The 27239-nt window shown below is 37.7% G+C and overlaps 1 protein-coding gene across 1 annotated transcript; it reads left to right on the forward strand.

The window, feature by feature from the left end:
- Nucleotides 1-21719: 21719 nt before the first annotated feature.
- LOC142634675 (uncharacterized) lies at nt 21720-25329 on the forward strand. Its single transcript, XM_075808961.1, has 3 exons — nt 21720-22388; nt 24226-24960; nt 25183-25329. The coding sequence occupies exons 1-3, from the start codon at nt 21720-21722 to the stop codon at nt 25327-25329; spliced, it is 1551 nt and encodes a 516-aa protein (XP_075665076.1).
- Nucleotides 25330-27239: the final 1910 nt, after the last annotated feature.

The raw sequence follows: 27239 nt of genomic DNA on the forward strand, positions 1-27239 counted from the left end.
AAAACCTGTTAGGTTCTAAGACCTTAGGGACTAATGTATTAGAACTTCAATGTGTATTGTGTTGGCAAACCATGATCAAAACATTTAGTCTAGGTTTAGACTTGCTCAAAGTTTGGTTTAATGTAAGTTTGGAATCGAGTAGTTGTAGGAAATTACTGTTCTATTTTTGCATGGCTCGATCGATCGAAGAATAGACTCAATCGATCGAGAATCGTGCATCAGGAATTTTATGCAGAATTTTAAGTCGACCCAAACAGCAGTTCTAGCCCATTAAGGATTAGGGTTTTAGATCTACTTCTCCCACTATATAAAGGAAACTCTAAGCACGTTTTTAAAAGCTTCTAAGAGAGAGAAGAGTGTGCATCTTTTTGGATCTAGGGTTTGTACCCAAAAACTCTCTAGAGTCTTTTTGTTTATGCTGCATGTGTGAATCTCTTGTGAGATCTAGATGTGTTTGCCTTCACATATACTTAGGGTTATCAAGAATCAAGATTATGTCAAGAACTTGATGATCATTCAGTTGCTGCCATAAGAGCTTAAAGATATACAAGCAGGAGTGCTTGTACTTGCTGGAGAATCCAAGAAAGAAGGAGTCCGTGGTCTTGGAGCTTGCACGTGGTCGTGTTAGTAAATTTTCTACTGGTGGGTAGCAATAGGATGTTAGTGGTCTAAGTCACTATTATGCAAACTTCAATTCTTTCATAGTGGATTCAGATTTACCTTGAGGATAGCTAGGTTAAATTCTCCCCAGGTTTTTTACCGATTTGGTTTTCCTAGGTCATCTTATCTTTGTGTTTTTTATATTCTGCACTTTACATTGATATGATTATATGATTGTGTTAACCTAGATTTGAAATTTGGACTAAATAATAACTTGGCTTGTTAACTAGGTTAATCCAATTGTGATTTAAGGGGTCTAAAAAATTTAACAAAACCAACTAAATTAATACAATAAGTCTAATCCTCTTATAAGTTTTGGAGAATTTGGTTCTATGAGGCTCTTAAAATATGGGAATGGAAAAGCTAAGCTTGAAAATAGACTTAAATGAGAGTAGGTGGAGGGGCCAAAATATTTTTCTTGTGGGGGCCAGCACTTAAAAAATGGTCAAAGGTTCCTAGTTTAAGTAACATACAAGAGTTTTAAAAAACATTTGGGAGACCATGGCTCTCACCAACCAATGTAGTTCCGCCCTTTGACTGCTTTTAATATATTAGGTATATGGAATGGTCCTATGAACGTCATCGGATATAGGTAAACACTTTTTTTTATTATTAAACATCGGATATAGGTAAACCATCCATCAAGTCTCTCCCCACGCATATTCTGGGCAAAGAATCCATGTCTAATAGCACTTGGTAAGTGCAAAATAGAAAAAAGTGTTGAGATATGCATATTTTGACCCAAAAAACACTAACATCAGTGGGTGTAAAATTATGTATAAATGTATAAGTGTTACAGTAACCGTGTATATATACATGGTTATTGTAGCTCGTGCAATTAATATTTTAGTATTTTTTTTTGGAAGTGTTAGGTATGTGAGAGAAAGGGGTACGTATTGAGTGAGGAAATAATAAAAAAATTATTAAAATAAATAAATATTTTATTGAATAAATGTGTAGAATAGATAAATTGATGTGGGTGTTTGGTAAAAATGGGAGTGTAAAGTAAAATAAAAAAAGTAGGTTTGTAAGTGCATAATTTGTACCCGGTCTAGTCACCAGATGGACTTAGGCCCAAAGAGCCTTATACAATAAAATTTATAGAGTATGAGCCTGAAACCTAGACTATGGATATTGGATAAAGAGAGAAGTTAGGCTAGATTGCCGTTATCCGCGTGTTCAATAGATGAGAATAGCAAAGAAACTCTCCTCGGACGTAAGTCGAGGACCACTTGTATTGCCTTTCTTTCTTTAAAAACAATATTGCAACTACAGTTTAAGTATTCAATCTTTTTTCTTCTTCTGCCATCTTCCACCTTTTATATCTCTCTTGTTCTCTTGTATCTATCTTCTTCTTCCTTTTTTCTTCTACGTGTATCACAAATCTCCTAACTAGATACTTATCCCATCCAGCACCTTCTTGAAACCTTCAAATACCAGCTGGAAGGCTGAACCTCACTATTCAGAGGTCATTTCTCCATTAATGCGGCCAGGGAGGTAGGTGCAGGGTCTTTAATGCGGTGGTAGCAGCTTTTTCTCCTCTGATATTTCTCACACGTTCTTCCTTCCAACAACTGCGTGGATCACACCTTTACCCAACAAATCTTCCGGAATTCTGTCTCCAAACCCCTTGGCATGTCCTATGATCTTTACTTGACCCGTCCAAGGAGATACTCCTCCTCAAACAACTCCTTCACCCCTTATAGTGTGAACTGGCCTACGAGCCTCAAAGGCTCTGGTTGGACAGGCTTACATCACCAAATCAGGCCCAAAACCGAAATATATATTTTATTTATTTTACCCCCACAATAACCCCTCAAAACTTCATTTTTCTCCCTATCCGAGAAAAGAAATGGAGTTTTGAACCAACAGCAAAGCCTTCACACGCTCTGCGAATCACCACATGTGTAAAGGTCACTTTGCATCTTTTAAACTGCCCCTGACGCTTTGGAATCTGTAACTTTCGCATTAATGGCTGTGAGTTACGTCTTGTCCCCCACGTTCAATGGTGAGATGCACATCTAACGGTCCGAGTCCCTTCTCAAAATTTGGGCGGGATAACTCTGATTCAAGGCCGCCTCCAACATGCCAAAATGCCTAGGAAACCGAAATTTGATCTATCCTTTTAGAAATCAATCAAATCTAAAAATTACTCATTCTCCTTCCTCTCAAGAAGCTCGTGAAGAATCGTCTAGCTTTTTCCCGTAAGTTCTCAATCCTCTTTATTCATTTCTCCTCGGCCATTGTCCTCGGCCACCAATTATATCCTTTCCCTTTCTAAACATCTGTTCTTACCCCCACCAAATGGGTAGATTTAACTGTTTAGTAGATACCGACGCCGGTATGTAGGGTTTCTGGGCCAAGTACCATATTCCCCAAGACGTAGGCTTAAAATACTACCCTTTAGAAGCCATAAGTGGTGCTAGAAAAGAGGGGGAAGTTATTATCCCCATTATCGCATTCCTAGAGGGTGGGATGACCCTTCTCATGAAAAACGTAACCAGCAAGTACCTACACAACCATAGGTTATGCCCAGATCAATGTACACCCAACGTGTTTAGAATCCTAGGTTGTGTCGATGCTCTAAACGAGCAAATGTGTCTGAACTTCACATGGCACAACGTTGTGTACATGTACAAGTGCCATAAGCTTAAAGATGTAGGGTATTACCTTAAATCCATATCTAACATTGTTAAGCTCATATCCTGCCTTCCCAAATCCAACAAAGGCATGAAAGACGACTATCTAATCGCTTCGGGAAACTGGTTTGGTGGTCCTCACTGCCAAGTCAAATGGGGAGACCCAGGTGTGACTCTATAGGAGTTAGATTCCCTAACCTGTGACTTGGTCCTACTAACTTCACCATTACTGGTTACACTGTTTGTTATTACTTTTTTTTTTTAGTTGGCATTTGCTGCTAACCTAACCATGCTTGTCTCTTCGGATGTTTTTGCAGACAAACAACACGTACGGCCTCGTTTAAATCTTTGCAGCGTTGCGGATCTTAATCACGTTCACAAGTGTTTGTAAGCGAAGACCTGCAAGTGAGGGCAGCCCATCTGATACTAGGATACGATCCTTTATCAGGCAATTTCCAAGAGATTGGCAACGCGATCACCGCAGGCTACCAGAGACGTAAAAGGATAGATATTTCAAGACCGGGCTTCCTTTCTGCCCACAAACTTCCGGACGACCCCTCCATCATCTTGTACTCTCACCCCATTGCTGTAGTTCCTCTTTCGGCGCACTCACAGACGACAACCATCCGAGAAGAACCAACATCTTCACAACAAATGTTCGAAGAGGAAATTGATCAATTTCGCCTTGAAGAAGCTAAAAGACCTCAAGAGGTTCACCTTGTCATCCTCTCGGACGAAGAACGCGTGCCTACGGAAACTTCTGGCATAAAGGGTTTGGTAATAGCACAGCCTGACTCTAGTTCCGAGAAAGACGACATGTCTACCCTTAGAACGCTGATGTCCAAGAGGGGCACACAGACTCCTAAAAAGGACGCAGTTAGGTCGCAACCCCCTTCCATTCTGCCACTACCCCCTCCTCTGACTGATCCTAAGATTCCTATCCTAGAGCCTAAGAAGAAGAGGAATAACGAGGCTGAGGAGGTAGATATAGAGAGGCAGAAGAAACTTAAGTAACAACAACAACAACAACAACAGAAAGTAGGCAGAGGTAAGATGCGGGCCTCTTCAGTAGAGAGTGGGGAAAGCTGTGACCTGGCTGAGGTACGCCGTACGTAAGCCAACTGGTCTCCTACGCTAAAGTTAGATGGGGCCCCCATTTCCTACCAGTCTAGTATTAGGGCGTTCCAGCAAGGACATGCTCATCACCTGGCTAACGCATTGGAGCAACCTCTTCTCCTACCGAAGGACATGGAAGCTTTAGATAATATGACTCAGCCATATCTCTTTCTCTCCCTCAAAAGGGACTTGGCCTTGGTGAGTGTCCTCCAATTAGCTCCATATTACTGCTGTCATTACGCTCTAGCATAAAGTCGTTCATACGCACTTTGAATTTGCTTCAACAATAATGCACTTGTTTAATATTTCAATGCAGGCCATACAAGAAGTCTTCGCTGCAGAGAAATGGGTGCAAGATTCTTAGAAAAAGGCTACAGTTGAACTCGAGGTTAGAATGGAGACCGAGAAGGCCTTAGGCCAAGCCGTAGCAGAGAATGAAAACCTGACCAAGCAGTTGACAGATGAAAAGAGGGAGAGAAACGGTGCTGAAGCCAGCCTTAAAACGATCAGAACTCAAGTGGAGGGGCAATGCAAACTTCTATGTCAAAAGGACGAGGACCTGTCTAAAGCTCAGCAAGAAAACTCTAACTTAAGTAAGGAGCTTGCCCGAGCGAAGGAAGAGGCTTGTACCCTCAAGGAAACTATGGAGGCTGCCAAGAAGGCTACTTACAATGAAGGAGTGGAGGTGACAGAAGATTGATTGACAGAGGAATTGGCAGAGCTATGTAGGGAATATTGCCAACAAGTATGGGCAGAAGCTCTGAACATGGCAGGAATTCCCATGACCTCTGAATTGAGGAAACCTGAGAACATTTGGATTCCTCGGGGCATCCAAGTGCTCAAAGAGCTTCCTCCTGTAACATCTACCCCTGAGACAGTGCCTTCAACACAACCATCCATCATTCAAGAACCCATTCCAACTCCTAAAGAACCTGCTGGTTCCAACAAAGAGAAGGAACAAGGTGGCAAAGCCGAGAAGCGTCCAAGCAAGGACGCCTAGCCAAACGTTCCTCCACCAGTGGAAACAAGTCCACACCTATTTGAAGCGGAGCTTAAACAAACAGAGGAGGAGGGCAAGACCAAAGAAGCTGCCAGCAAGTCCTAGCAGGATCCCCCCACCAAGACTTAAAGCATAGGCCAGTTAGGACCCCCTTTTTCCTTATGTAATGAATTTTTTGTATTAGGGCTTTTATTTTAACCTTTTTATTTCAGAGTTTTATTTCCAATGTATCCCTTGGCAAAATTAATGAGAAACTTGAAAGGTTGTTCTTTAACTAATTTCCAATCTCCAATAGAAAAATACTAATTTGTTTTACCCTAATGTAAATTACAAGCATGGACTGTAATATGTAAAGTACAACAACGTATAGTTTGAAACTTAACTTGGTATTTAGTTTGGGATATAAAGCAAACCGTCAAACTTACCATGATTTATCAATACATCGATTTCCATGAGGCATGTAACCACAGGACATGGTTTCTATCTGATGCTTAGCGTAATGGACTGAAATGTTAATTTCTCAAAAGTAGAAGGTCTGAGGACCCAACTTAACTAAGATTCTGTTTAACATTGAATAAGATATCAATTTCCACAAGGTATGTGAACTGAGGACCAAAGATGACCAAGTTTCTGTTTCATATTTATAACAAATAGATAGAAATGTTAATTTTCCCAAAGTAGAAGGTTCGAGGACCTGACTTAATTAAGGTTCTGTTTAACATTGAATAAGATATCAATTTCCACAAGGTACGTGGTCTGAGGACCAAACATGACCAAGTTTCTATTTGATATTTATAACAAATAGATCAAAATGTTAATTTCCCCAAAGTAGAAGATCCGAAGACCCGACTTAACTAAGGTTCGGTTTAACATTGAATAAGATATCAATTTCCACAAGGTACGTGGTCCGAGGACCAAACATGACCAAGTTTCTGTTTGATATTTATAATAAATAGATCGAAATGTTAATTTCCCCAAAGTAGAAGGTTCGAGGACCCGACTTAACTAAGGTTTTGTTTAACATTGAATAAGATATCAATTTCCACAAGGTACGTGGTTTGAGTACTATGACCAAGTTTCTGTTTGATATTTAGGATGATGAATCGAAGTACCACATAATGATAATTAAATAGACATGACAAAAGTAACTTTCATTAATAGTAATACCTTCACAGGTTATTTACATTCCAAGGGCGTTGTACAATTTTTTCATCTAGATTAGCTAAGCGATATGACCCTATGCCCGCTACAGAAGTGATTCAGTATGGTCTTTCCTAGCTAGGTGCTAACTTTCTCCACGCTGAATTTTTGGAAGTACCCATGACTTTCCTCATGACCAAATCTCCAGGTGCAAGTGGCCTTAGTTTCACATGAGCATTATATCCTCGTTTGAGCTTATGCTGATAATAAGCCAGTTAAACCATGGCGGCCTCTCGCCGCTCCTCAACCAAATCTAGGCTTTTCTCTAGCAAACCCTCGTTATCTTCTGGGTTGAAAAAGCTTGTCCTTACTGTCGGAAACCCAGATTCTAAAGGTATCACTGCCTCGGCCCCGTAAGTCATGGAGAAGGGTGTTTCTCCTATGGATCTTCACGGTGTAGTCCGATACGTCCACAAAACATGTGTCAACTCTTCTACCCATCTACCCTTTGCGTCATCCAGTCTCTTCTTGAGTCCACTAACTATAACTTTGTTCACAGCCTCCGCCTGCCCATTTCCCTAAGGATAAGCTGGAGTGGAGTATCTATTTGTGATGCCCAAGTCACTACAATAATTTTTGAAAACTTTACTATCAAACTGCACACCATTATCTGAAATAAGTGTGTGGGGTATCCCAAATCTAGTGATAATGTTCTTCCAGACAAACTTCTTGGTCTCTACATCCCTAATATTTGATAAAGGCTCGGCTTCAACCCACTTGGTGAAGTAATCAGTTCCTGTGAGTAGCCATCTTTTATTTCCCATAGCTCTCGAGAAAGGCCCAACTATATCTAGTCCCCATTTAGCGAATGGCCATGGACTAGACAAAGGATTAAGGACACCACCAGGCTGATGGATGTTGGGCGCAAATCTCTGGCATTCGTCACATTTTCTCACGTAGTCCTAAGCCTCTCTCTGCATATTGGGCCACTGATATCCCTGGGTCAGAGCTTTATGGGCTAAGGATCTCCCTCTAGTATGACTTCCGTAAATCGCCTTCTGCAATTCTTTCAAAAGTGCCTCCGTCGCTTCAGGGTGAACACATAGCAGGTATGGTCCAGAAAAGGAGCGTTTATACTGCTTCTGATCCTCGGATAACCAGAATCAAGGTGCCTTTCGATGAATCTTATCTGCTTCAGACTTCTCCTCAGGCAACACATCGTTTTTTAGAAAAGAAACTATGGGGTCCATTCAGCTAGGTCCGAGTCTTACTTGATGAATACGGATGGCACTTATGGTTGTTAAAGCAGGCCTCAGCAAGTCTTCGACGAGGATACTCCTAGGAAAACCCTGAGCCGAGGATGTTTCCAGAGTAACCAATGAGTTTGCATGTGTGTTTCCACTTCGAGAGACATGCGTCAGGATAAAAGAATCAAACTTGGATTGTAAACATTTGACCTTAGCTAGGTATCCTTGCATTCTCGGATCCCTAGCCTTTATAGTCCTCATCACCTGGCCCACGACTAACTGAGAATCCGAGGACATATGAACTGACTTCCCCCCCCCCCCATTTTCTGGACCATACCCATACCAACTAAGATAGCTTCGTACTCAGCCTTGTTATTAGTGGCCAAGAACGCTAATCTCAATGATTTTTCAAAGGTGATTCCTTCAGAGGATACCAAAACAAGTCCAATACCTGACCCTCTCTGGTTCGCCGCGCTGTCAACATATGCTTTCCAGACCAGAAGACCTTTGCTTGTGATCATACCAACTGATTTTTCATCAATGTACAACTCCTTTGCAGTTTCTTCTAATGAGGGTTCGGTGAATTTTGCCACTAAATCGATAAGGACCTGGCCCTTCACGAAGGTGTGAGGCATATATTTGATATCGAAAGCTCCCAGAATAGTTTCCCACTTGGCTACCCTCCCTGAGTAGTCAACACTTTGCAATACCGACTTGAGAGGAAGTTGAGTCAAAACCACAACGGTGTGGTATTGGAAGTAATGAGGAAGCTTCCGCATAGCATGAACTACAACAAGAATCGCCTTCTCCAAAGGTAGATATCGCACCTCAGCTTCATTCAAAGATTTGCTAACATAGTAAATCGGTCTCTGTACTCCACCATCGTCCCATATTAAAACCAACCTGACTGCATGGATAGCTACAGCTATGTATGCAAACAGGACTTCATTGATCTCTGGCCGAGACATGATGGGTGGCCAGAAAAGATACTCTTTAAGTTGATAAAAAGCCAAAGCACATTCCTCGGTCCATTTTAATCCTTTCCACTTATTCAGCAACTGGAAAAAGGGCCTACACCTAACAGCGGACCAAGAGATAAACCTGCTGAGAGCAGCAATCATCCCAGTCAACCTTTGAACTTTCTTTGGATTTCGAGGTAGTTGCAAGCCATGAATGGCCCTGACCTGTGCTGGATTTACCTCTATTCCTCTATGAGCCACCATGTAGCCTAGGAACTTACCAGAGCCTACCCCAAAAGAGCACTTGGAGGCATTAAGGCGCAATTTGTACTTCCTAAGCGTTTGAATGGTGTCATTTAAACCTTTCGCATGCATAGGTACCGTCTTGCTCTTCACCACCATATCATCGATATATACCTTAATAGTCTTTCCAAGCTGCAACTTGAGCATCCTGGTCATCATCCTTTGGTAAGTAGCCCCTGCATTTTTCAAACTGAATGGCATCACTTTATAGTGATAATTTCCTGTAGGAGTAATGAAGGCGGTTTTCTCCTGGTCATCCAACGCCAAAGGTATTTGGTGATAGCCTTGGAAGGCATCCAAAAAACTCATCCGAGGATGCCCGACCGTAGCGTCCACCAGCTGATTGATGCGAGGCATTGAAAATGAGTCTTTGGGATAGGCTTTGTTTAGGTCTGTGAAGTCTACACATACTCTCCACTTTCCGTTCTTTTTTTTTACTACAATAGTATGTGCCAACCATTCTGGGTAGAAAACTTCTTTAATAGCCCCAGCCGTTTTGAGCTTGAGCACCTTCTCCTTGACGGCCTGGGTATGTTCTTTAGAAGAACGCCGAGGTGATTGCCTCCTGGGAACAACGGCAGGATTGATGTTCAAATGATGGAAAATGAAACTTGGGTCAACCTTCGGAGCCTCGTAGGGATCCCATGCAAATACATCAATACTGCTTTTCAAAAACATCACTAATTCCATCTTCTCTTGATGTGGTAGTCGTACTCCAACTTGAAAGAACCTTTCAGGGTCATCATTAATAAGAAAATTTTCCAACTCTTCACAAGTTGCATCCTCCGCTGTCACCGCACCGGGCACATCCAGAGTCGTTAATTGCTATAAGTCGTTCGTAGCCGAGGCCGAGGATTCTGGTTCGGCCTGACGCAGTATTGCAGTCGATATGCATTGCCTTGCTACAGATTGACTCCCAAGAATATCCTCAATTTGTCCTCCCGACGGGAACTTTACTTTGACATGTAGAGTTGAGGAAACAGCTCCCAGAGCATGTGGCCAAGGTCTTGCAACAATGGTCGTATATGGGGAATAAGCGTCAACCACAATGAAATCCACATCAACTATTTCCGGACCTGACTACACCAGCAAACGAATTTGTCCCTTTGGTATGATGGCCTTCCCTTCAAAACTTATCAGTGGTGAATCATAAGCCGTAAGATCCTCGAGCTTCAAATTGAGCCCCCTAAACAAATCAGGGTACATAACCTTCGCCTTACCTTTACCTTGTTGTTGGTTTTCCTCAACCCTTTTATACTCGTCAATGCGATCCATGAGCCAACGTACACTCCGCACGGGCTTCTTGGTCAAAGATTTTCTTAAATCGTGATCAGTTGGGAGGCCCACCTTGAAAGTGTTAATCACCACTTCGTTAAAATCGCCGTCGATTTCATTAAACATCTCCCAATATCTGTCAGAATACATTTTCAAGGTCTCACCCTCCCTCATGGCCATAGATAACAATGAGTCTAAAGGCTGAGGAACTTTGCTGCATGTGATGAATTGAGACGCGAATGCCTTAGTGAGTTCCATGAAAGAATCAACAGTTTCGGCCTTCAATCCATTAAACCATCTCATAGTAACAGGTCCCAGGCTAGAGGGAAAGACTTTGCACATCAAGGTCTCGTTCTAAGAATGTACTGCCATCCTCTGATTAAAATGACTCACATGCTCAATTGGGTCCATCCTACCATTATAAATGGTGAAAGTGGGCTGGGTGAACTGTCGTGGAAGCTTTCCCTTCTCGATCCTACGTGAGAAAGGGGACTTAGAGATCTGATGCAACGCCCTGCTCATAGCGTCATTTTCCAAGCCCTTGGAGGGAAACTTTTTATGCCTATGACCCGGAAGCTCATCCTTCTTGTAAGAGAAGGTTTCATTAGGAGGAGTCCTGGACCTTGGACTGTAACTACTTCCTTAAGAGCCTCCAGAGGAAGGATTGGAAAGAGGTGAGGCTCGCCTTCGTCTAACACGGCGTAATTTTTTCTTAAGGTGGTCAATCTCCTTTTGCATGGCCTTGGCATCATCCTCATGGGTGGCTCTGCTTTCACCACGAGAATGGCTTACACCAAGGTGTACCGTATGCACACTTCTCTCTCGACCCCTCTGACGCTCGAGACGCTTAAAGTGATCTTCACGCTGGGACCCCTAAAACTCTACATGATGCGAATCTAAGCCTGCCATAATGTTCCAATTTCTTCAACACTAGATTTCTCATAGACGGCGCCAATTGTAAGTGCACAATTTGTACTTGGTTTAGTCACTAGATGGACTCAGGCCCAAAGAACCTTATACAATAAAATTTATAGAGTATGGGCTTGAAACCTAGACTATGGATATTGGATAAAGAGAGAAATCCGGCTAGATTGCCCGTTATCCGTGTGTTCAATAGATGAGAATAGCAAAGAAACTCTCCTCGGATGTAAGCCGAGGACCACTTGTATTGCCTTTCTTTCTTTAAGAACAATATTGCAACTACAATTTAAGTATTCAATCTTTTTTCTTCTTCTACCATCTTCCATATCTCTCTTGTTCTCTTGTATCTATCTTCTTCTTACTTTTTTCTTCCACGCGTATCACAAATCTCCTAAACTAGATACTTGTCCCATCCAGCACCTTCTTGAAATCTTCAAATACCAGCTGGAAGGCTGAACCTCACTGTTTAGAGGTCATTTCTCCATTAATGTGGTCAGGGAGGTAGTTGCAGGGTCTTTAATGCGGTGGTAGCAGCTTTTTCTCCTCTGATATTTCTCACACGTTCTTCCTTCCAACAACTGCGAGGATCACGCCTTTGCCCAACAGATCTTCCGGAATTCTGTTTCCAAACCCCTTGGCATGTCCCATGACCTTTACTTGACCCGTCCGAAGAGATACTCCTCCTCGGACAACTCCTTCACCCCTTGTAGCGTGAACAGGCCTGCGAGCCTCAAACGCTCTGCTTGGATAGACTTACATCACTAAATCAGGCCCAAGGCACAAATATATATATATATTTTATTTATTTTACCCCCACAAGGTTTTTAATGTAAAATAGAAGGAAACTTTTACACTTACTAATGCGATTGCTCTAATATGGCCAAATATAAAATTTACTTCAAAAACTATGTGTGCGCACGATATTCATCCTCTAATAATTTCCAAGATTTAGTATGGATCTTTCTCTTGGGATACACGAATAGCAAGAGACCCTCCAAGTCTAATCTACCCAATGTACCTAAGCCCTCCAAGCTCCTACTCCAACAAGACTTCTCGGAACTGTGTCTTATCTAGCTTTCTAGATCCCGCAATACGCCTGATTGCATCTGCCAAGCCTCACCGGCTTCTTTTGGAAAATCCCCCAAGCTTCCCTAGCTCCAAAATATTCACTACACTCTGAAAAAGTGTGGGTTGTGTTTGGGTACAAATCTCCTCTCAAGGTATAACAATGGGAGAGGGAAGAAGAAAAGGCTACAATGATTTTTCTCTAAGGATGAGTAGCTCTCTCTCTAAAAGATGAGTGTGTGTGTTGTTGAAAACCTATCTAGGATTTTTCTCTCTAAATGGTCTCTCATACTTTTATGGGTAATGAGGGTATATATAGTATGAGTGAAGGGTAAGAAAGTCATACTTAAAAATTCTCCAAGCAGAGAGTTTCGTGGGTATCTTGTGGGAAGGCCTTACTCGCGAAATTGACAGTTTGGCATGACTCTTCAGCTTCCAATTATGTGCTTCTCACATGCCCTTTTCGTGAGAACCCTTCTCACGAGCTAGTTATGAAATGCATTGATCTTCAATTAAGCTTAAGTCTTCACCAACTTAATACTAAATCCAATGCAATAAAATCCCACAAAAATACATGGAAACAAATTTATGCAATTACAACATTTTTTATCATGGAATAAAGCCAACATAAAACATAGTTGTAAATCACAACTTTATAATCTTCCCCTTTGGCTATTCCATGACAAAACACCTTATAACAGACTTTAGACTTAAACGTGAGTTTGGGAACAATGGCAAAACTCACTTACACCTAAATCTAGAAGTTGTGAAGCACTTGGAACATATATACCTGTAACCTAAAATACTTGCACAAAACTAAACCCTCAAGGTAAATCAAGTGGTAAAAGGACAAGTATAATGTAATAAGTAAAATGCGATCAAATAAACATGATGTGAAACATATGAGCAACTTGATCAAACACATGACAGTCATATGAAAATGACTATAACAATCATATAGCAAAGCAAATGATCATCCAAACATGCAATCATAAAGCACAATGACATAAGGATATATGCATGTCCAACATACAACCAATGCAAAACACTAAAGTATTTGCATTAAGGATATAAGATCCAACAAAGGCACAAGTGTGTTCCAACACATAAACACAATGCAATGAGAGCGGCAAAGCATAGATACTAAAAGTAACTCAAAGCACCATAAAATAACGAGAAACAAGCATAATGTAAAGCAAACAAAACAAGGTTTTCTCAAAAAGGTTGTCTTCTCCCCCTTAGTATATGCATCTCCCTTATGGCTTTCTCCCCCTAAGAATGTGTACATGAGGTAGAATTTCTCCCCTTAAGATTGTGCACATGAGTCATATAGAAATGACAAAACACATCGGTATACTCTTTAGTATACTCTCCCGCTTTTTGTCACGAATAGACAAGTGAAGTAAAAGGAAGGAGGGAAAGAAAAGAAGATATGAATAAGGGTATGATGCATGAAGGGTGCAAGATGAATGAGAAAATGAAACTCAAACAAAAGATAAAAACATTAAAAAAAATGTTACAAAGTATAAAGTAAACATAACATGCTAAGGATGATGGAACATGATATAGACCTAGGCAGGACATAGACACAAGAACATGTTATATGTGCTAAAAGGGTCTAAAAAGACTTAACTAGCATGAGTGAATACAAAACATGTCAAGTGTTAGAGTGTGTGCAACAAAGGTGTATCTAGTGTGCATGTGAGATGTATGACCAATGCATGAATAAGCACTCACAGGACAAAGTGTATAAAACACACCACCAATGATCAAAACATGATAAACATTAATAATTATGGTGATCCCCAAAAATTGGTACTCATCGGAGTCCAAAACAACTAGAAAATGTCATTTGGGCATTTTATCAAACACTTAGAGTGCACACGCTACACATGTATGTTAAACAATGCAAGAACATATGAAGATCTTGCTTAAATACATGTTATTTTTGCCACAAGGGGCCAACATTCAAAGAAAATCCTCATTTAAAACAAAGCCCAATAAAAAAGATTGATAAAAGTTAAGTTTTTCAACTCCCATTTGAAAAAATTCCAACTATGAACACAAAACCTCCCAAAAACATAATCTAAGGATCAAAATCAATGAAAAGAGTTAAAGATTACCTTAGAAATGTTAATGGAATGAAAAAAACTTATATTTAGTTAGGTTTTGATGTAGAAACATTAAAACAGGGGTTTGGGAGAGGATGAAAGACGTTCAAAACAAATGACCCACGAAATGCCCTTTAAAAGCTAATCTAGAAATTTTCGTGGGAAGTTTCATTGGTTACATACCCGTAAAATTTCACTGGTATTTTGTTGGTAAGCTTTACTTGCGAAACAGTCACGAAACTCTCTGTCCAAAGTTGAAAAACTTGAGAATTGGACCCTTTAACTCGTGACTAAGTTTACATCACGAAAACACCCTAAAAACATATTTTTCACACAAAAACAACTTTGAAAAACTTTGAAAAATATGAGTGATACAAATCACTTCCAAAAGCAAACAAAAAAAATTTTGGTTTGATCCACATATGATTGAGTACACACACATCACATTTGAATAAGTACAAATAAACAAATGAAATAGGCATTCATTGAACATTATACTTGTGAGTTGTGTGTGTGTATCAAATGTGGAATAGTCCTTAGTCTAGAGTGAAGCTTCAATGATCAATTCAATCAAGTCATACACAACTAGTACTAAGTCAAGTGGACTATCTTAATTATAGAAATGAACATATGTGATCTCTCACAAGAAAATGATTACATAACTTTGAAAATTTTCATTTGGCTTCTTTAAAAATCATAAAATTTGATCATTTTTGAACAAAATATATCTCATTTTGAGATCGATGCCTGAACTTTTTGATATTTCAACTTTGTGAATGAGCGTTTGGTTTTTTAAGGCACCATACATTTCAATACAAGTCGCTTTCCCTTTTCACTAGTCAAATACTAGTATGTGCCACGGCTTTTGCCGCTCAATATCTCTATTCATTTTGAGATTTACATTTGATGAGCTCTTTAAATAAAAACATAAAAAGTGGGAAAAGATATAGGCATAAGTCTATGCATGTATCAAGACTAACAAGACTATTGACTAATCATTCATGACAAGCTTGAAGATCGATTTACAACAATCACACATAGATTTCAAGATTTGTCTCACAAAGATAGATGTGCCTACAAAACAAGCTAAACTCGAAAATGCACTACGCTATTAGTACGAAGGAACTAGGCTAAACTCAATTGTGATATGTGCTCAAACATATCTGATCAAAATTTTTGAATTTTTCACTTTTTAATGTATTTTTGGATTTTTACGCACACAAAAACAAAAGCATAAAAATAAGATAAAATGCAAAAGCAACAAAAACAATGCATATAAAGAGATGCATGATGCACAAATGCATGACAATGAAGCATCTAATGCATGAAGGGTTCTATAAAGATTGAAAGAATTAAATTAATGACCAAAAGAGCAAAAACTCAACCATAGGAACCCTTCCTCATCCAAACAGAATGAGTGTCTCATGAGAAGTGAGAAGAGGGTTGGAAGAATGAGAACTGGAGATGCACATAGACAAGGAGGTAAGAACATTAAAAACTTTCTTCAACAACTTACCATTTTCAACCAAAACTAGTTTAGCTTGCAAAGCACAACTTCCAAGAAACTCAAGTTTCTCTTTTCTTTTGATTATTTAAGAGCTTGAAACTTATAAAAATGAGGTCTTAGATGACCAAAGGCACCACAATGGTGACCAACAATGTGTTTAGGTCCACTAGGCTTTTTGGAAGGGGATCTCACAACATGGTTTTGTTTTCTCTTCAACTTGGGACATTGTGGTCTTATGTGACCAATCACACCACAATGATGGTAAGTTAGAAAAAACTTAGATCCATCCAAAACTTAAACGGAGGCTTTGGCTTAAAAGCCTTTCTCTCCACTTTTTAGTTTCTCTTATGTGGAAGAATGTACACCGATTTGTTTTTAGAGGTAGAACTCACAATAGGCACAAAATCGGGTACCACAACATGATTGCAACAAAGTTTTTCTTCAATTTTAGCACTAGGTTCAGCAATCAAACACTTGGCATACATCTTAAGAGATTCATTTTCACATTTAAGATCATCAATTAGTTTGTTAGACAACAAGTTTAGCATCCAAGTTCATATTCAAACATTCAAACTCTTTCAATTTTTCAAGAGAACTTTTAGCAAGCTTCTTATACTTTTCAACCAATTTATTGGATTCATTGAGCTGAGCAATCAATTCATCCATTTCACAATGAAGCTTGCTCATATTCTTATCAAACTTCTTAGATCCTTTCTTCAAGAGTTTGTCAACAACACTCATAGATTCAAGTAACATGTCATCACAATTATGAGGATTAATACTCATACAGGCATTTTCACAAACACATGACATGTTACAATCAACAACATCCATAGAAGCACACAAAACATTATCCATGGATCACACTTAGGTAATGAAACCAAAGCAAGTGTACCCACTCTGATACCAATTGAAAGCTCGGATTTATGTTAAAAAATACAAAAGTTGTTTAGACCCCAAATTAAAAAATTACGGTTTGGTTGATTTTACTCTAACTTAAACTAAGTGCGGAATAGAGTAAATGTGAGCAAACAAATAATAAAACTACTCTAAGCCATATTCAACAAATCATAATAGTAAAATGAAAGCTCTAAGAGTAGGGAAGAGAGATGCGAATACAAGATAACACGGCGATGTATTATCGAAGAGGAAATCAAAGAACTCGGCGAAAAACCTCTCCGCCGCCCTCTAAGCGGTAAATCGATCCACTAGACAATAAGTTGGGATACACAAATAGCAAGAGATCCTTCGAGCCTAATCTACCCAATGTACCTAAGCCCTCCAAGCTCCGACTCCAACAAGGCTTCTCAGAACTGTGTCTTATCTAGCTTTCCAGATCTAGCAATACGCCCAATTTCATCCGCCAAGCCTCATTGGCTTCTTTTGGAAAATCCCCAAAGCTTCCGAAGCTCCAAAACACTCACTACACTCTGAAAAGGTGTGGGTTGTATTTGGGTACAAATCTTCTATCAAGGTATGACAAAGGGAGAGGGATAGAGAAGAGGCTACAATGATTTTTCTCTAAAGATGGGTAGCTCTCTCTCTAACAGATGGGTGTGTGTGTTGTTGAAAATCTATTTAGGGTTTTTCTCTCTGAATGGCCTCTCATACTTTTGTGGGTAATGAGAGTATATATAGTATGAGTGAAGGGTAAGAAAGTCATACTTAAAAATCCTCCAGGTAGAGAGTTTCGCGGGTATCTCGTGGGAAGGCCTTACTCGCGAAATACTCGCAAAATTGATAGCTAGGCATGACTCTTCAGCTTCTAGTCATGTGCTTCTCGCATGCCCTTTTCGCGGGAACCCTTCTCGCGAGCTACTCGCGAAATGAGCTGATCTTCAATTAAGCTTGAATTTTCACCAACTTAATACTAAATCCAATACAATAAAATCCCACAAAAATACAAGGAAACAAATTTATGCAATTACAACATTTTTTTGTCATGAAATAAAGCCAACATAAAACATAGTTGTAAATCACAACTTTACATGCCATAACCAAAACCCTGCCCCCATCATAGCCTTTTAGTGTAACTAGTTGATTTGGTTCCAGGAGCAAATTTTATAGACAAATATGCACGTACACTCATCCATACATACATGTGTATATTGGGTGGTATATTAATGTTAGAAAACTTACAAAAAGATGTAATGTATATTAGCATGAATAAGCCATTTTTAGACTCTGTTTTCTAAGTCAAATTGTACAAAATATGCTAATACAGTCACAAAATAATGGAGAGGGAAATAGAAATAAAGGTGAAAGAAGATGATATATATGTATAGAAACTTATAAAGCATCAGTGAAAGAGTGTTCAGTAATAATATAAGACGGATATCATAAAGACCCACAAATCCTTAATAAATTTCACTAAACCGCTTTTATTTGTAACACAGTATTATTTACTTGTACCATTTTTCCTTGCCCTCTTGGATTTTATTAGAGATCTTCTAGTTCTAAAAGTAAAACCCTAACTAGCTATTGAGTTGAAATCCTAGTAACATTATCCCCCTCACGTTGCTTAAATTGGCATTTCACTTCGTATTTTTGTGCTTTATTGATTTTTTTTTCTTATTTCTTTGAGATATATTAGATTGGTAATTTTAGTTGCAATGTTTTTTTGCGATTATATAAATAATTTAGCAATTTTCTGAATTCATCTAAGACTAGTTTGTACTCAACATGGTCTATTTCCAACTTTGATACAATAATAAGAAGACTTTAATACCAAATAATTTTGAGTTAAGCTATAAATACTCAAAAAACTAACAATATTTGAGTCATTAATGAAAAATGACTAAATTTTCCTTTCAACCTGTCACAAATTTCCTCCCTTCGGTAAGATATACGCTATAAAGAGTGTAAAGTTGAATTTATTCAATCAAGTGTTTGTTTTATTCCGTGCTAAATTTTCTTCTATTTTAGCAATTAGATACCCTGTATTTAGGTGGGAATTATGTAAGGGTAGTGTGTGAGAGCGTGAAGAAAACCTCAAATGTGTGCACTCAAGAAGAGCCTCGCGACTGGCTCATGACTGGCGAGTCCCCAAAGGTGGCTAATACAGTCACAAAATAATGGAGAGGGAAATAGAAATAAAGGTGAAAGAAGATGATATATATGTATAGAAACTTATAAAGCATCAGTGAAAGAGTGTTCAGTAATAATATAAGATAGATATCATAAAGACCCACAAATCCTTAATAAAATTTCACTAAACTGCTTTTATTTGTAACACAGTATTATTTACTTGTACCATTTTTTCTTGGCCTATTGGATTTTATTAGAGATCTTCTAGTTCTAAAAGTAAAACCCTAATTAGCTATTGAGTTGAAAATCCTAGTAACATTATTCCCCTCACGTTGCTAAATTTGGCATCTCACTTTGTATTTTTGTGCTTTATTGATTTCTTTTTTTATTTCTTTGAGATATATTAGCGTTCTGTTTGTTTCGATAGAAAACATTGTGTAAAAATAGTTTTTCGTTTTTTCCAGTGTTTTGTAGCATTAGAATAAATGAGTCAAAGGAAAATTATCTTTAATCAACATACAAAGTATGACTTATTTTAAGAGATCGTTTTCCATTAATTTTTTTTTGGAAAACAACTTTATCTCATAGTAAGCTAAATAAGGAAAATTATGAGATTATTTTTCAACTCATTTAAGGTTGCTACCAAACATAGGAAAATGAGATAATTTTTTGGAAAATGTTTTTTTGAAAAATGACTCATTTTAAAAAAAATATCATTGCTAAAACAAATAGAGCGTAAGTAGGTAATTTTAGTTGTGTTAGAGATATATTAGCCCATTAGTATAAACCCAAACCTAATTATACTTTGTGTGCAAGTCAAGTCTCCTACTTGTACTAGAAGTCTATTAGTCTAGGGTTTACTCTACTATATATAAATATGTTATGGTTCATTGTAACACAAGATTTGTATTACACTCTAATATATTATTGATGAAATCATTTAGGATTTCCTCCGTGGATGTAAGCCGTTAGACTGAACCACGTAATTCTCGTGTGTTATTGTGTCCTATACTTTATGTTTTTGCTTTCGCATCTATATTAGCATATTCAACATGGTGTATCAATGCTAATATTTAACAAGTTGCAATATTGTTTTGAGATTATATCAATAATTTAGCAATTTTCTGAATTCATCTAAGACTAGTTTGTACTCAACATGGTCTATTTCCAACTTTGATACAATAATAAGAAGACTTTAATACCAAATAATTTTGAGTTAAGCTATAAGTACTCAAAAAACTAACTGTATTCGAGTCATTAATGAAAAATGACTAAATTTTCCTGTCAACCTGTCACAAATCTCCTCCCTTCGGTAAGATATACACTATAGTGACGCCATCTATATATTCCATGTTTATAAGTGTAAGGTTGAATTTATTTAATCATGTGTTAGCTTTATTTTGTGCCAAATTTGCTTGTATTTTAACAATTAGATGCCCTGTATTTAGGTGGAAATTATGTAAGAGTAGTGTGTAAGAGAGTGTGAAGAAAACCTCCAATGTGTGCATTCAAAAAGAGCCTCGCGACTGGCAAGTCACCAAAGGTGGCACACGTGTGGAGCATGCAGGGGAACTAAAGGGTCGTGACAGCTGGAGCACTATAGAACAAAACTTCCACTCTGGCCAGGCAGTTAGCTTGTGATTCAAACTCGTGACTCGTTCCAGTCGTGAGGTCGAGTCGCTATAACGCCCTGTTTAGATAAACCTAACATTTCACATTCTTCATACACCCTATTATAAATACCCTTATACTCACAAAATGTAGAGAGCTTCTAGAGAGAATTTTGAGAGAGAAACCCTAGAAAAAAACAAGATTGACTCGTCTACCATCTTCATCCTTAAAGTGTGTTACTAATTTGGTTTAGCTTATATTCATCATTCCGTATATATATTGTTTGTGTATAAGCTTGAATTGATAATTTTGTTTTTGGGGGTATAAACATTCATCGGTGTTTTATACATTATTTGAACTTTTAATGAGGATAAATAATGCAATTATGCAATTTGATCTGCCCCTACAAAATTCCATGAACAGTGAGAAACATAATTGTTAGAATTGAATTATTAATTTGATGCTCCGATGAAATGGATGTTATTATCAGTGCATGATGCTTCTAGTAGATCATTTGATATAGTTTATTTGGTGTGTTTTATTTTATTTAAATAATAAAATACAGTTGTATCTAAAAAATATTTGGAAGGAAAACTATACATTAACAATTAAAAGAACAAGTAAGCCAAACTCAACAAGCACAAAGTCTTCTAAATATTTTCCTTAAAAAAAAAAAAAAGGTTTTCTAAATATAATTTAATTTTGTAGGCGAGAGTTTAAGCCTGAAGCCTTTTCCCAATTTCACTTGGGATATTATTTTATTACTTAACCACTTCGAACAAAAAGTTCAAGCAAATTAATTGGCAACAAGAAATTAAAACTGGCCTACAAGTGCATATATCCAACACCAACTACAAGAAATTAATTCTGAACTGTACAGCGAATCATATTTTACTTCAGGAAATATGCGTTTAAAGTTCGGTCTTTCACACGCATATTTAAGGGCCTCTCTCTCACGTGATTGACCATGAAATTTCAAAGTCGGCCAACAACTCAACACTACGATAATGGTCTCAAGCAATGGATTACAAGATAATATTGGAGGGTGGACTACATCCATCTATTTATATGCTTCTTCCCTGTAATCACAATTCACAAAACCTAGTGAGAGAGAGAGAGAGAGGGAGAGATAATGGAAATGACTCAAATGAGGCGTAAAGATGATGATATCATAGAACTCTACAAGGCAACAGGAAGTGGGTGTAGAGTTGATACATTAAAGAACGAAGAAGAAGATGATATTGTTGAGCTCTATAACGCATCACTGAGTGGTTGTACAACCACATTGAAAAACCTGATCGATATAGACCCATGCATCCTCAATAAAATTTCTTTGACCTCTTTCAGTGAAACCCCATTACACATATCAGCTTTGCTTGGCCACCTTGATTTTACTAAAACTCTTTTAGCTCAAAATCCTCAACTTGTTGTTGAGTTAGACTTCCACAAACGTTGCCCCCTTCACTTGGCTTCCGCTGAGGGGCACATAGAGATCGTCCAAGCATTGTTACATGGAAATGACAATACATGCTTAATTCATGATCAATATGGAAGAATTCCTCTCCACTATGCAGCCATGAGAGGACGAGTAAAGGTTGTGAAGGAGTTAATTGCAGTGTGGCCTGACTCAACTCAGGTTATGCTTGATGGGGGAGAAACTATTTTACGCTTATGTATTAAATACAACCAATTGGAGGCTCTTAAACTTTTGGTTGACCCTGTACGTGATGCAAGAGAATGTCTTAATTCCAAAGACCATGGAGGCAACACCATCTTGCATTTAGCAGTGATGCTAAAGCAAATTGAGGTATATTAGTTTATATCGTGCATTATCTATATAAAATATATGTTTTGTCTAGTAGCACAAATTGGAAGTCGAGTAAATTGCTCCATATACACTGTTTTTTATTTTTATTTTTATTTCAGATGATTTTACAATATTTATGTGGTTGGTTAATTTAATTGGATGAGCTTCACATTAATTAGGTATTGATATAAGATTATTAGAGGCAAACCTATTAACTTAAAATATTTAGATTAAAGGTGGTTTCTCAAAAATTCAAGATCCAAATAAGTGAAAAGAATACAAAATGGAAACTCTAATACATAAAGTAAAAATAAAATAGTGAAAATATTTTCTTTCTGCATAAGAATAAATGAAAGCCCTAAGGTCATATTCACTAAAATATTGTGAGTTGCATTTAGAATCTGATGCAACTTAATTACCAATTTTAACTAATTGATCCACCAAATAATCCGGTAGTTAATTAATCTTAGTATTCAAAAATACGACAGATAAAAGATAACAACCACAAAATGAACAATTACACGAGATGAGAAAATTTTCAAGAACTGAAAACACTTTGGGGCCTTTTCCAGTCTTCTCTAGTCCACTATGAAATTGTTGCAATACAATCAAACTTATTAGACCTCCAATACAAATAATTTTCCTTGTATCTAGGCTCCCAGCTACCACTGCAATCACTTCTTCAAATCTTCGTGATCTTCATAGCAATTTGATGTCGCCAAGTTGATCTCTAAGTTACTTAATTCAAAGACTTGAAGATTTCTTTTTGTCTCTATGGTTTCAATATATGACACCAGCAACATATGTAGTAATCTTGTGTATTGGGTGGTCAGTAATTCCTCTCAATGAATTTGATAATTTGGAGAGGTTTAGAGACAATAGACTTTACAAGGTTTTTCTTTTAATTATGGTGGCCGTCTTCCTTATTAGAAGATTAGAAATAAGATAGAGTTTAAATATGAGCTATAGAGTACTTTAGCAGACAGTCACATCTTAATGTAAATCATAATCATTCCCCTACTTGGATTTTGTTCATTGAGTGTCTCACAAAGGACGTTTTCCAAAACTTTTTTGTTTGAAGCTCGCACGAACGAAAATCTGATCTACCCTACTATTAAGTCAATTGGATCAAAGATAAATATATTCAACATTTTGTTTTGTAACGTATGCTGTGAGTTATGAGAGCTGTAGTATAGAAAAAAAAAAAAAAAAGTTTTCTGTCTTTGCTCTTATATGAAAGAGAATTAGATTGAGTTTAAGTTTTGATTTTCTGAGAGTTCTTGTGCCACTGTTGTATCTCTCAAATTTTATATTTAAATTTCTTCTAGTAGTCACTTGTGATTATAGGTAGTTTACTGAATCATATATATAACTGATGGTTTTTTTTTTTTTTTTTCTTTTCTTGTGTGTGCACACACGTGCTCCTGTTATTCATTTTTGTCTTTGTGGTTATTGATTTGAAACCTTTGGGGGCTATTTCCACAACAAATACAAATACCAAAAAAAAAAAAAAAAAACCTAATAATTCATGAGTCAACACTAAAAATCATAACAAATAGCCAAGCATTAATAGAGTTATCTTACATACAATTTTCTCTTTCAAGAGTTACAATAATAGTTTTCTTGTTAATGAAGAGGAGACTTTCTTATAATAATTAACAAAAAATTAACTTGTTAACAAAGTCTAGTTTTTCGGAATCGAATTTCTGCTTGTATATCTACCTCACTAGCTTTTTCACCAACCATATCTAAGTGTAATGAGTATAGGATACTAAAGTAATTATTTGTTTATGTATCATTTTAGCTTTCAAAGCTATAATATTTCAAGTTTTTGCAGACTGTAAAATACTTGCTTTCAATGTCTAATGTAAGAGAAGCATTAGATGTCCGCAACGGTATGAGTGTAACAGCCTTAGAAGTCTTAGATCACTGTCAAAAAGACTTCAGAAACTTCACCATTCGAAACATTTTAATAGATGCTGGTGCTGAAAGACCAAATGACCAAAATAATCTCCCACCATCATCAACAATGGTCGTTGGTCACCAAGAATCAGCAAAACCAGTACAGTTAATCAAGAAATGGTGGAAGAAATTGCTAAAGCACTTGAGAGACAAGGGTGATTGGATAAATGAGTCGCGTGGTACACTAATGGTGGTGGCTACTGTCATCACAACTATTACTTTCCAACCTGCAATCAACCCCCCAGGCGGTGTTTGGCAAACAGATGTACGTGATAGTCATCAAGCTTCGGGATGTAGTCAAGATAATATTTGTGAAGCTGGAACCTCTGTGATAGCCTATAAAAGAGAGAATGAGTACTTCACATTCATGATTTGCATTACTGTCTCTTTCAGTGCATCATTGTGTATCATCTTTTTGCTTATTAGCGGATTTCCTCTTAGGAATAAGGTTTGCATGGGGTTCTTGACACTTTCCATGTGTACCACTCTCACATTCCTAGCCGCTGCCTATTTATTTGCATTCATCATGCTGGTACCATATCAAGCTGATTATTATTATGATAACTTTCCGTATAAGGCGATGGTGTTGCCAATGATCTTGTCATTGCTCGTTCTTATTTTCTATTAAGGCCTTAGGGAAATTATATAAAAAATTTTGAAGCTTGTACTTTATTTCAAATTTATTCCCTCTTTTATTTTGTTAGAGTACTCGTACCAGTGTAATTTTTTTTTTAAATTTTAATATAAAAATTTACTTTTTTTTAAAAAATTGCATTTGAAAATAAAGTATATTAATTTATCTATTTTACATTATATTTCATTAAATATCAAGGTAATCTCCAAGACACTCAAACAAGAGAATACCATTGAAGATGAGCCGGTGGTTGATCTGTTGACGTATTTGAACAACATGTTGGACGTAGCTGTGGCCAAGGCACGACTTCCATCTGGACGAACCCATTATAGCAGCTTGTCTTGATCATTACAGATGGTCGGTTCCATGAGAAAGAAAACTTGTAGCGCTGTGTTAGAGATGCATTGAGTCGGAAGTGTATGGTAGCATTTCTACTTATGGATAGTCCGCAAGAGTCGATCATGGACCTCATGGAAGCATCCCTTGAGGGTGGAAGCATTAAATTTTCGAAGTATATGGATTCCTTTCCCTTCCCATATTACATTGTGCTAAGGAACATTGAAGCACTTCCTAGAACCCTTTCTGACTTACTGAGACAGTGGTTTGAGCTTAGGCAGTATTGGAGGGAATAAATTTGTTGGATTGAAGAGTTCAGTGTGACACAATTGACTTGTAAATATGCAAAGTTTGACGGGCACTAGGTGCGGTATAATGTAGTGTTCAAAACCAGAAAAAAAAAAAAAAAAAAAAAAAATTGATGCTATAATTTTAGATGGCATGTACAGTATCTCAAATGCTACGTAACAAAATAATGTTATCAATAATAAAGGCTATTTATTGTGTCAAATTGCTTGGCTATTTTCAATGTCATTTACATTGTTATATTTGTTTGGTGATGGAAGGAATCCTTTGAGTTTGGACCCAATATAATATTCACCTCCACCGAATTCTAAGTTAAATTTTTGACACAGCAATGGGAGGGAACATTAACATTGCTATAACTGGCTTGGTCTGTCATGGCCATTTATAAAATATGGACTAGTAACCACCAAGGTTCCTATTCATGCGAGTGCTCTTAATTAAACCCTTATGAGTGCTCTTAATTAAACTTCCGTGCTGCAATTTCACTTTGGGTTGTACTAATAAAGTCGTTGTCTTCTAGACTTTTGACATTGTAAGTTCTTCCCATTTGTATCTTTAACTATTGAAGCTTATTTCGCACGAAAAGGATATAGGCGGCTAACAAGCCTTCCTAGAGACACAAACATTGAGAAATAATAGGGTTTGGTGTTTTTGCACTTGGTTGATATATATATATATATATATATATATATATATATATATATATATATATATATTAGGGGGGTAAGTTACAGATAAAGGCCGGCTGAGGCCATGATATTACAAAAATGAAAATAGGCTAGAGCCATCTGATTACAATGCTAAGGGTTGTAAAGAGGAGGCAAAGCTGTGATGCTAAACTCTTGGCTGGAAGAGGAGGGAATTTTGGAGTTGCTGAAGTTGCTCCTAAAATTGGACCTGCTGAAGACTGGAGTCTTGGCTTCCTTATATAGGTTGGATGGAGCCTTGGATGCTGGCTGAAGACTGCTAAAATTACGGAGAGTAAATTGCTTTTACTGAGGTGAAAGCTGTTTCCACCGAAAGCAATAGTAGTTCTGAATGATTGTGTCGGTGAACAGTAATTTTTACTGTTCCAATGAACAGTGCTTTCTCCACTTGCTTTTTCGGATTTGGTCACTGTTGAAATAGTAACCTGTCGGGGAATCTGCTGGGTGCTAGTACTGTTCATGATGCAGGTACTGTTCATATCAGTGGCTAGTGCTGATTTTGAATAGTAACCGGACTGGGTTTTTTATCCTGATTTGCTGGGTCAGGATGCTTTCTAATCGCTATCCAAATTATATCCACTGTATGGATTTTGGGAATCCTGGAAGGGATCAATTGGATTGTGATTAACTGATGCCACTGAAGCAGTGGGAGAAACTTGTTCTTCTGAATCTAATTGCTGTGAGTGTGCTATTAGCTGCTGTGCTAATTCTTTTAACTCTTTACTAGATTTTTCGGCGATCTGAACAGAATCTAGGCTAGATTGAGACCTTGTTTTGTGAGCTATGGGTTGCTGGATTGGCTGAGGATAATCCCTATAGACTTGGTTGATGATTTGTTCAATCCTTAGACCATCCCACCATTTTACCAAAAATTCTTTGTCTAGGAGATTGGTATTGATCTTGTAA

The sequence above is a fragment of the Castanea sativa genome, chromosome 5, assembly GCF_040712315.1.
Source record: "Castanea sativa cultivar Marrone di Chiusa Pesio chromosome 5, ASM4071231v1".
Lineage (NCBI taxonomy): Eukaryota > Viridiplantae > Streptophyta > Magnoliopsida > Fagales > Fagaceae > Castanea > Castanea sativa.

Excerpts from the sequence above, each read along its gene's own strand:
- LOC142634675 (XM_075808961.1), top strand. The coding sequence starts at position 21,720 with ATGACTCAAATGAGGCGTAAAGATGATGATATCATAGAACTCTACAAG. Across the intron at positions 22,389-24,225 it reads TGATGCTAAAGCAAATTGAG|ACTGTAAAATACTTGCTTTC; the intron begins GTATATTAGTTT and ends AAGTTTTTGCAG. Across the intron at positions 24,961-25,182 it reads CAATGATCTTGTCATTGCTC|GTAATCTCCAAGACACTCAA; the intron begins GTTCTTATTTTC and ends TTAAATATCAAG.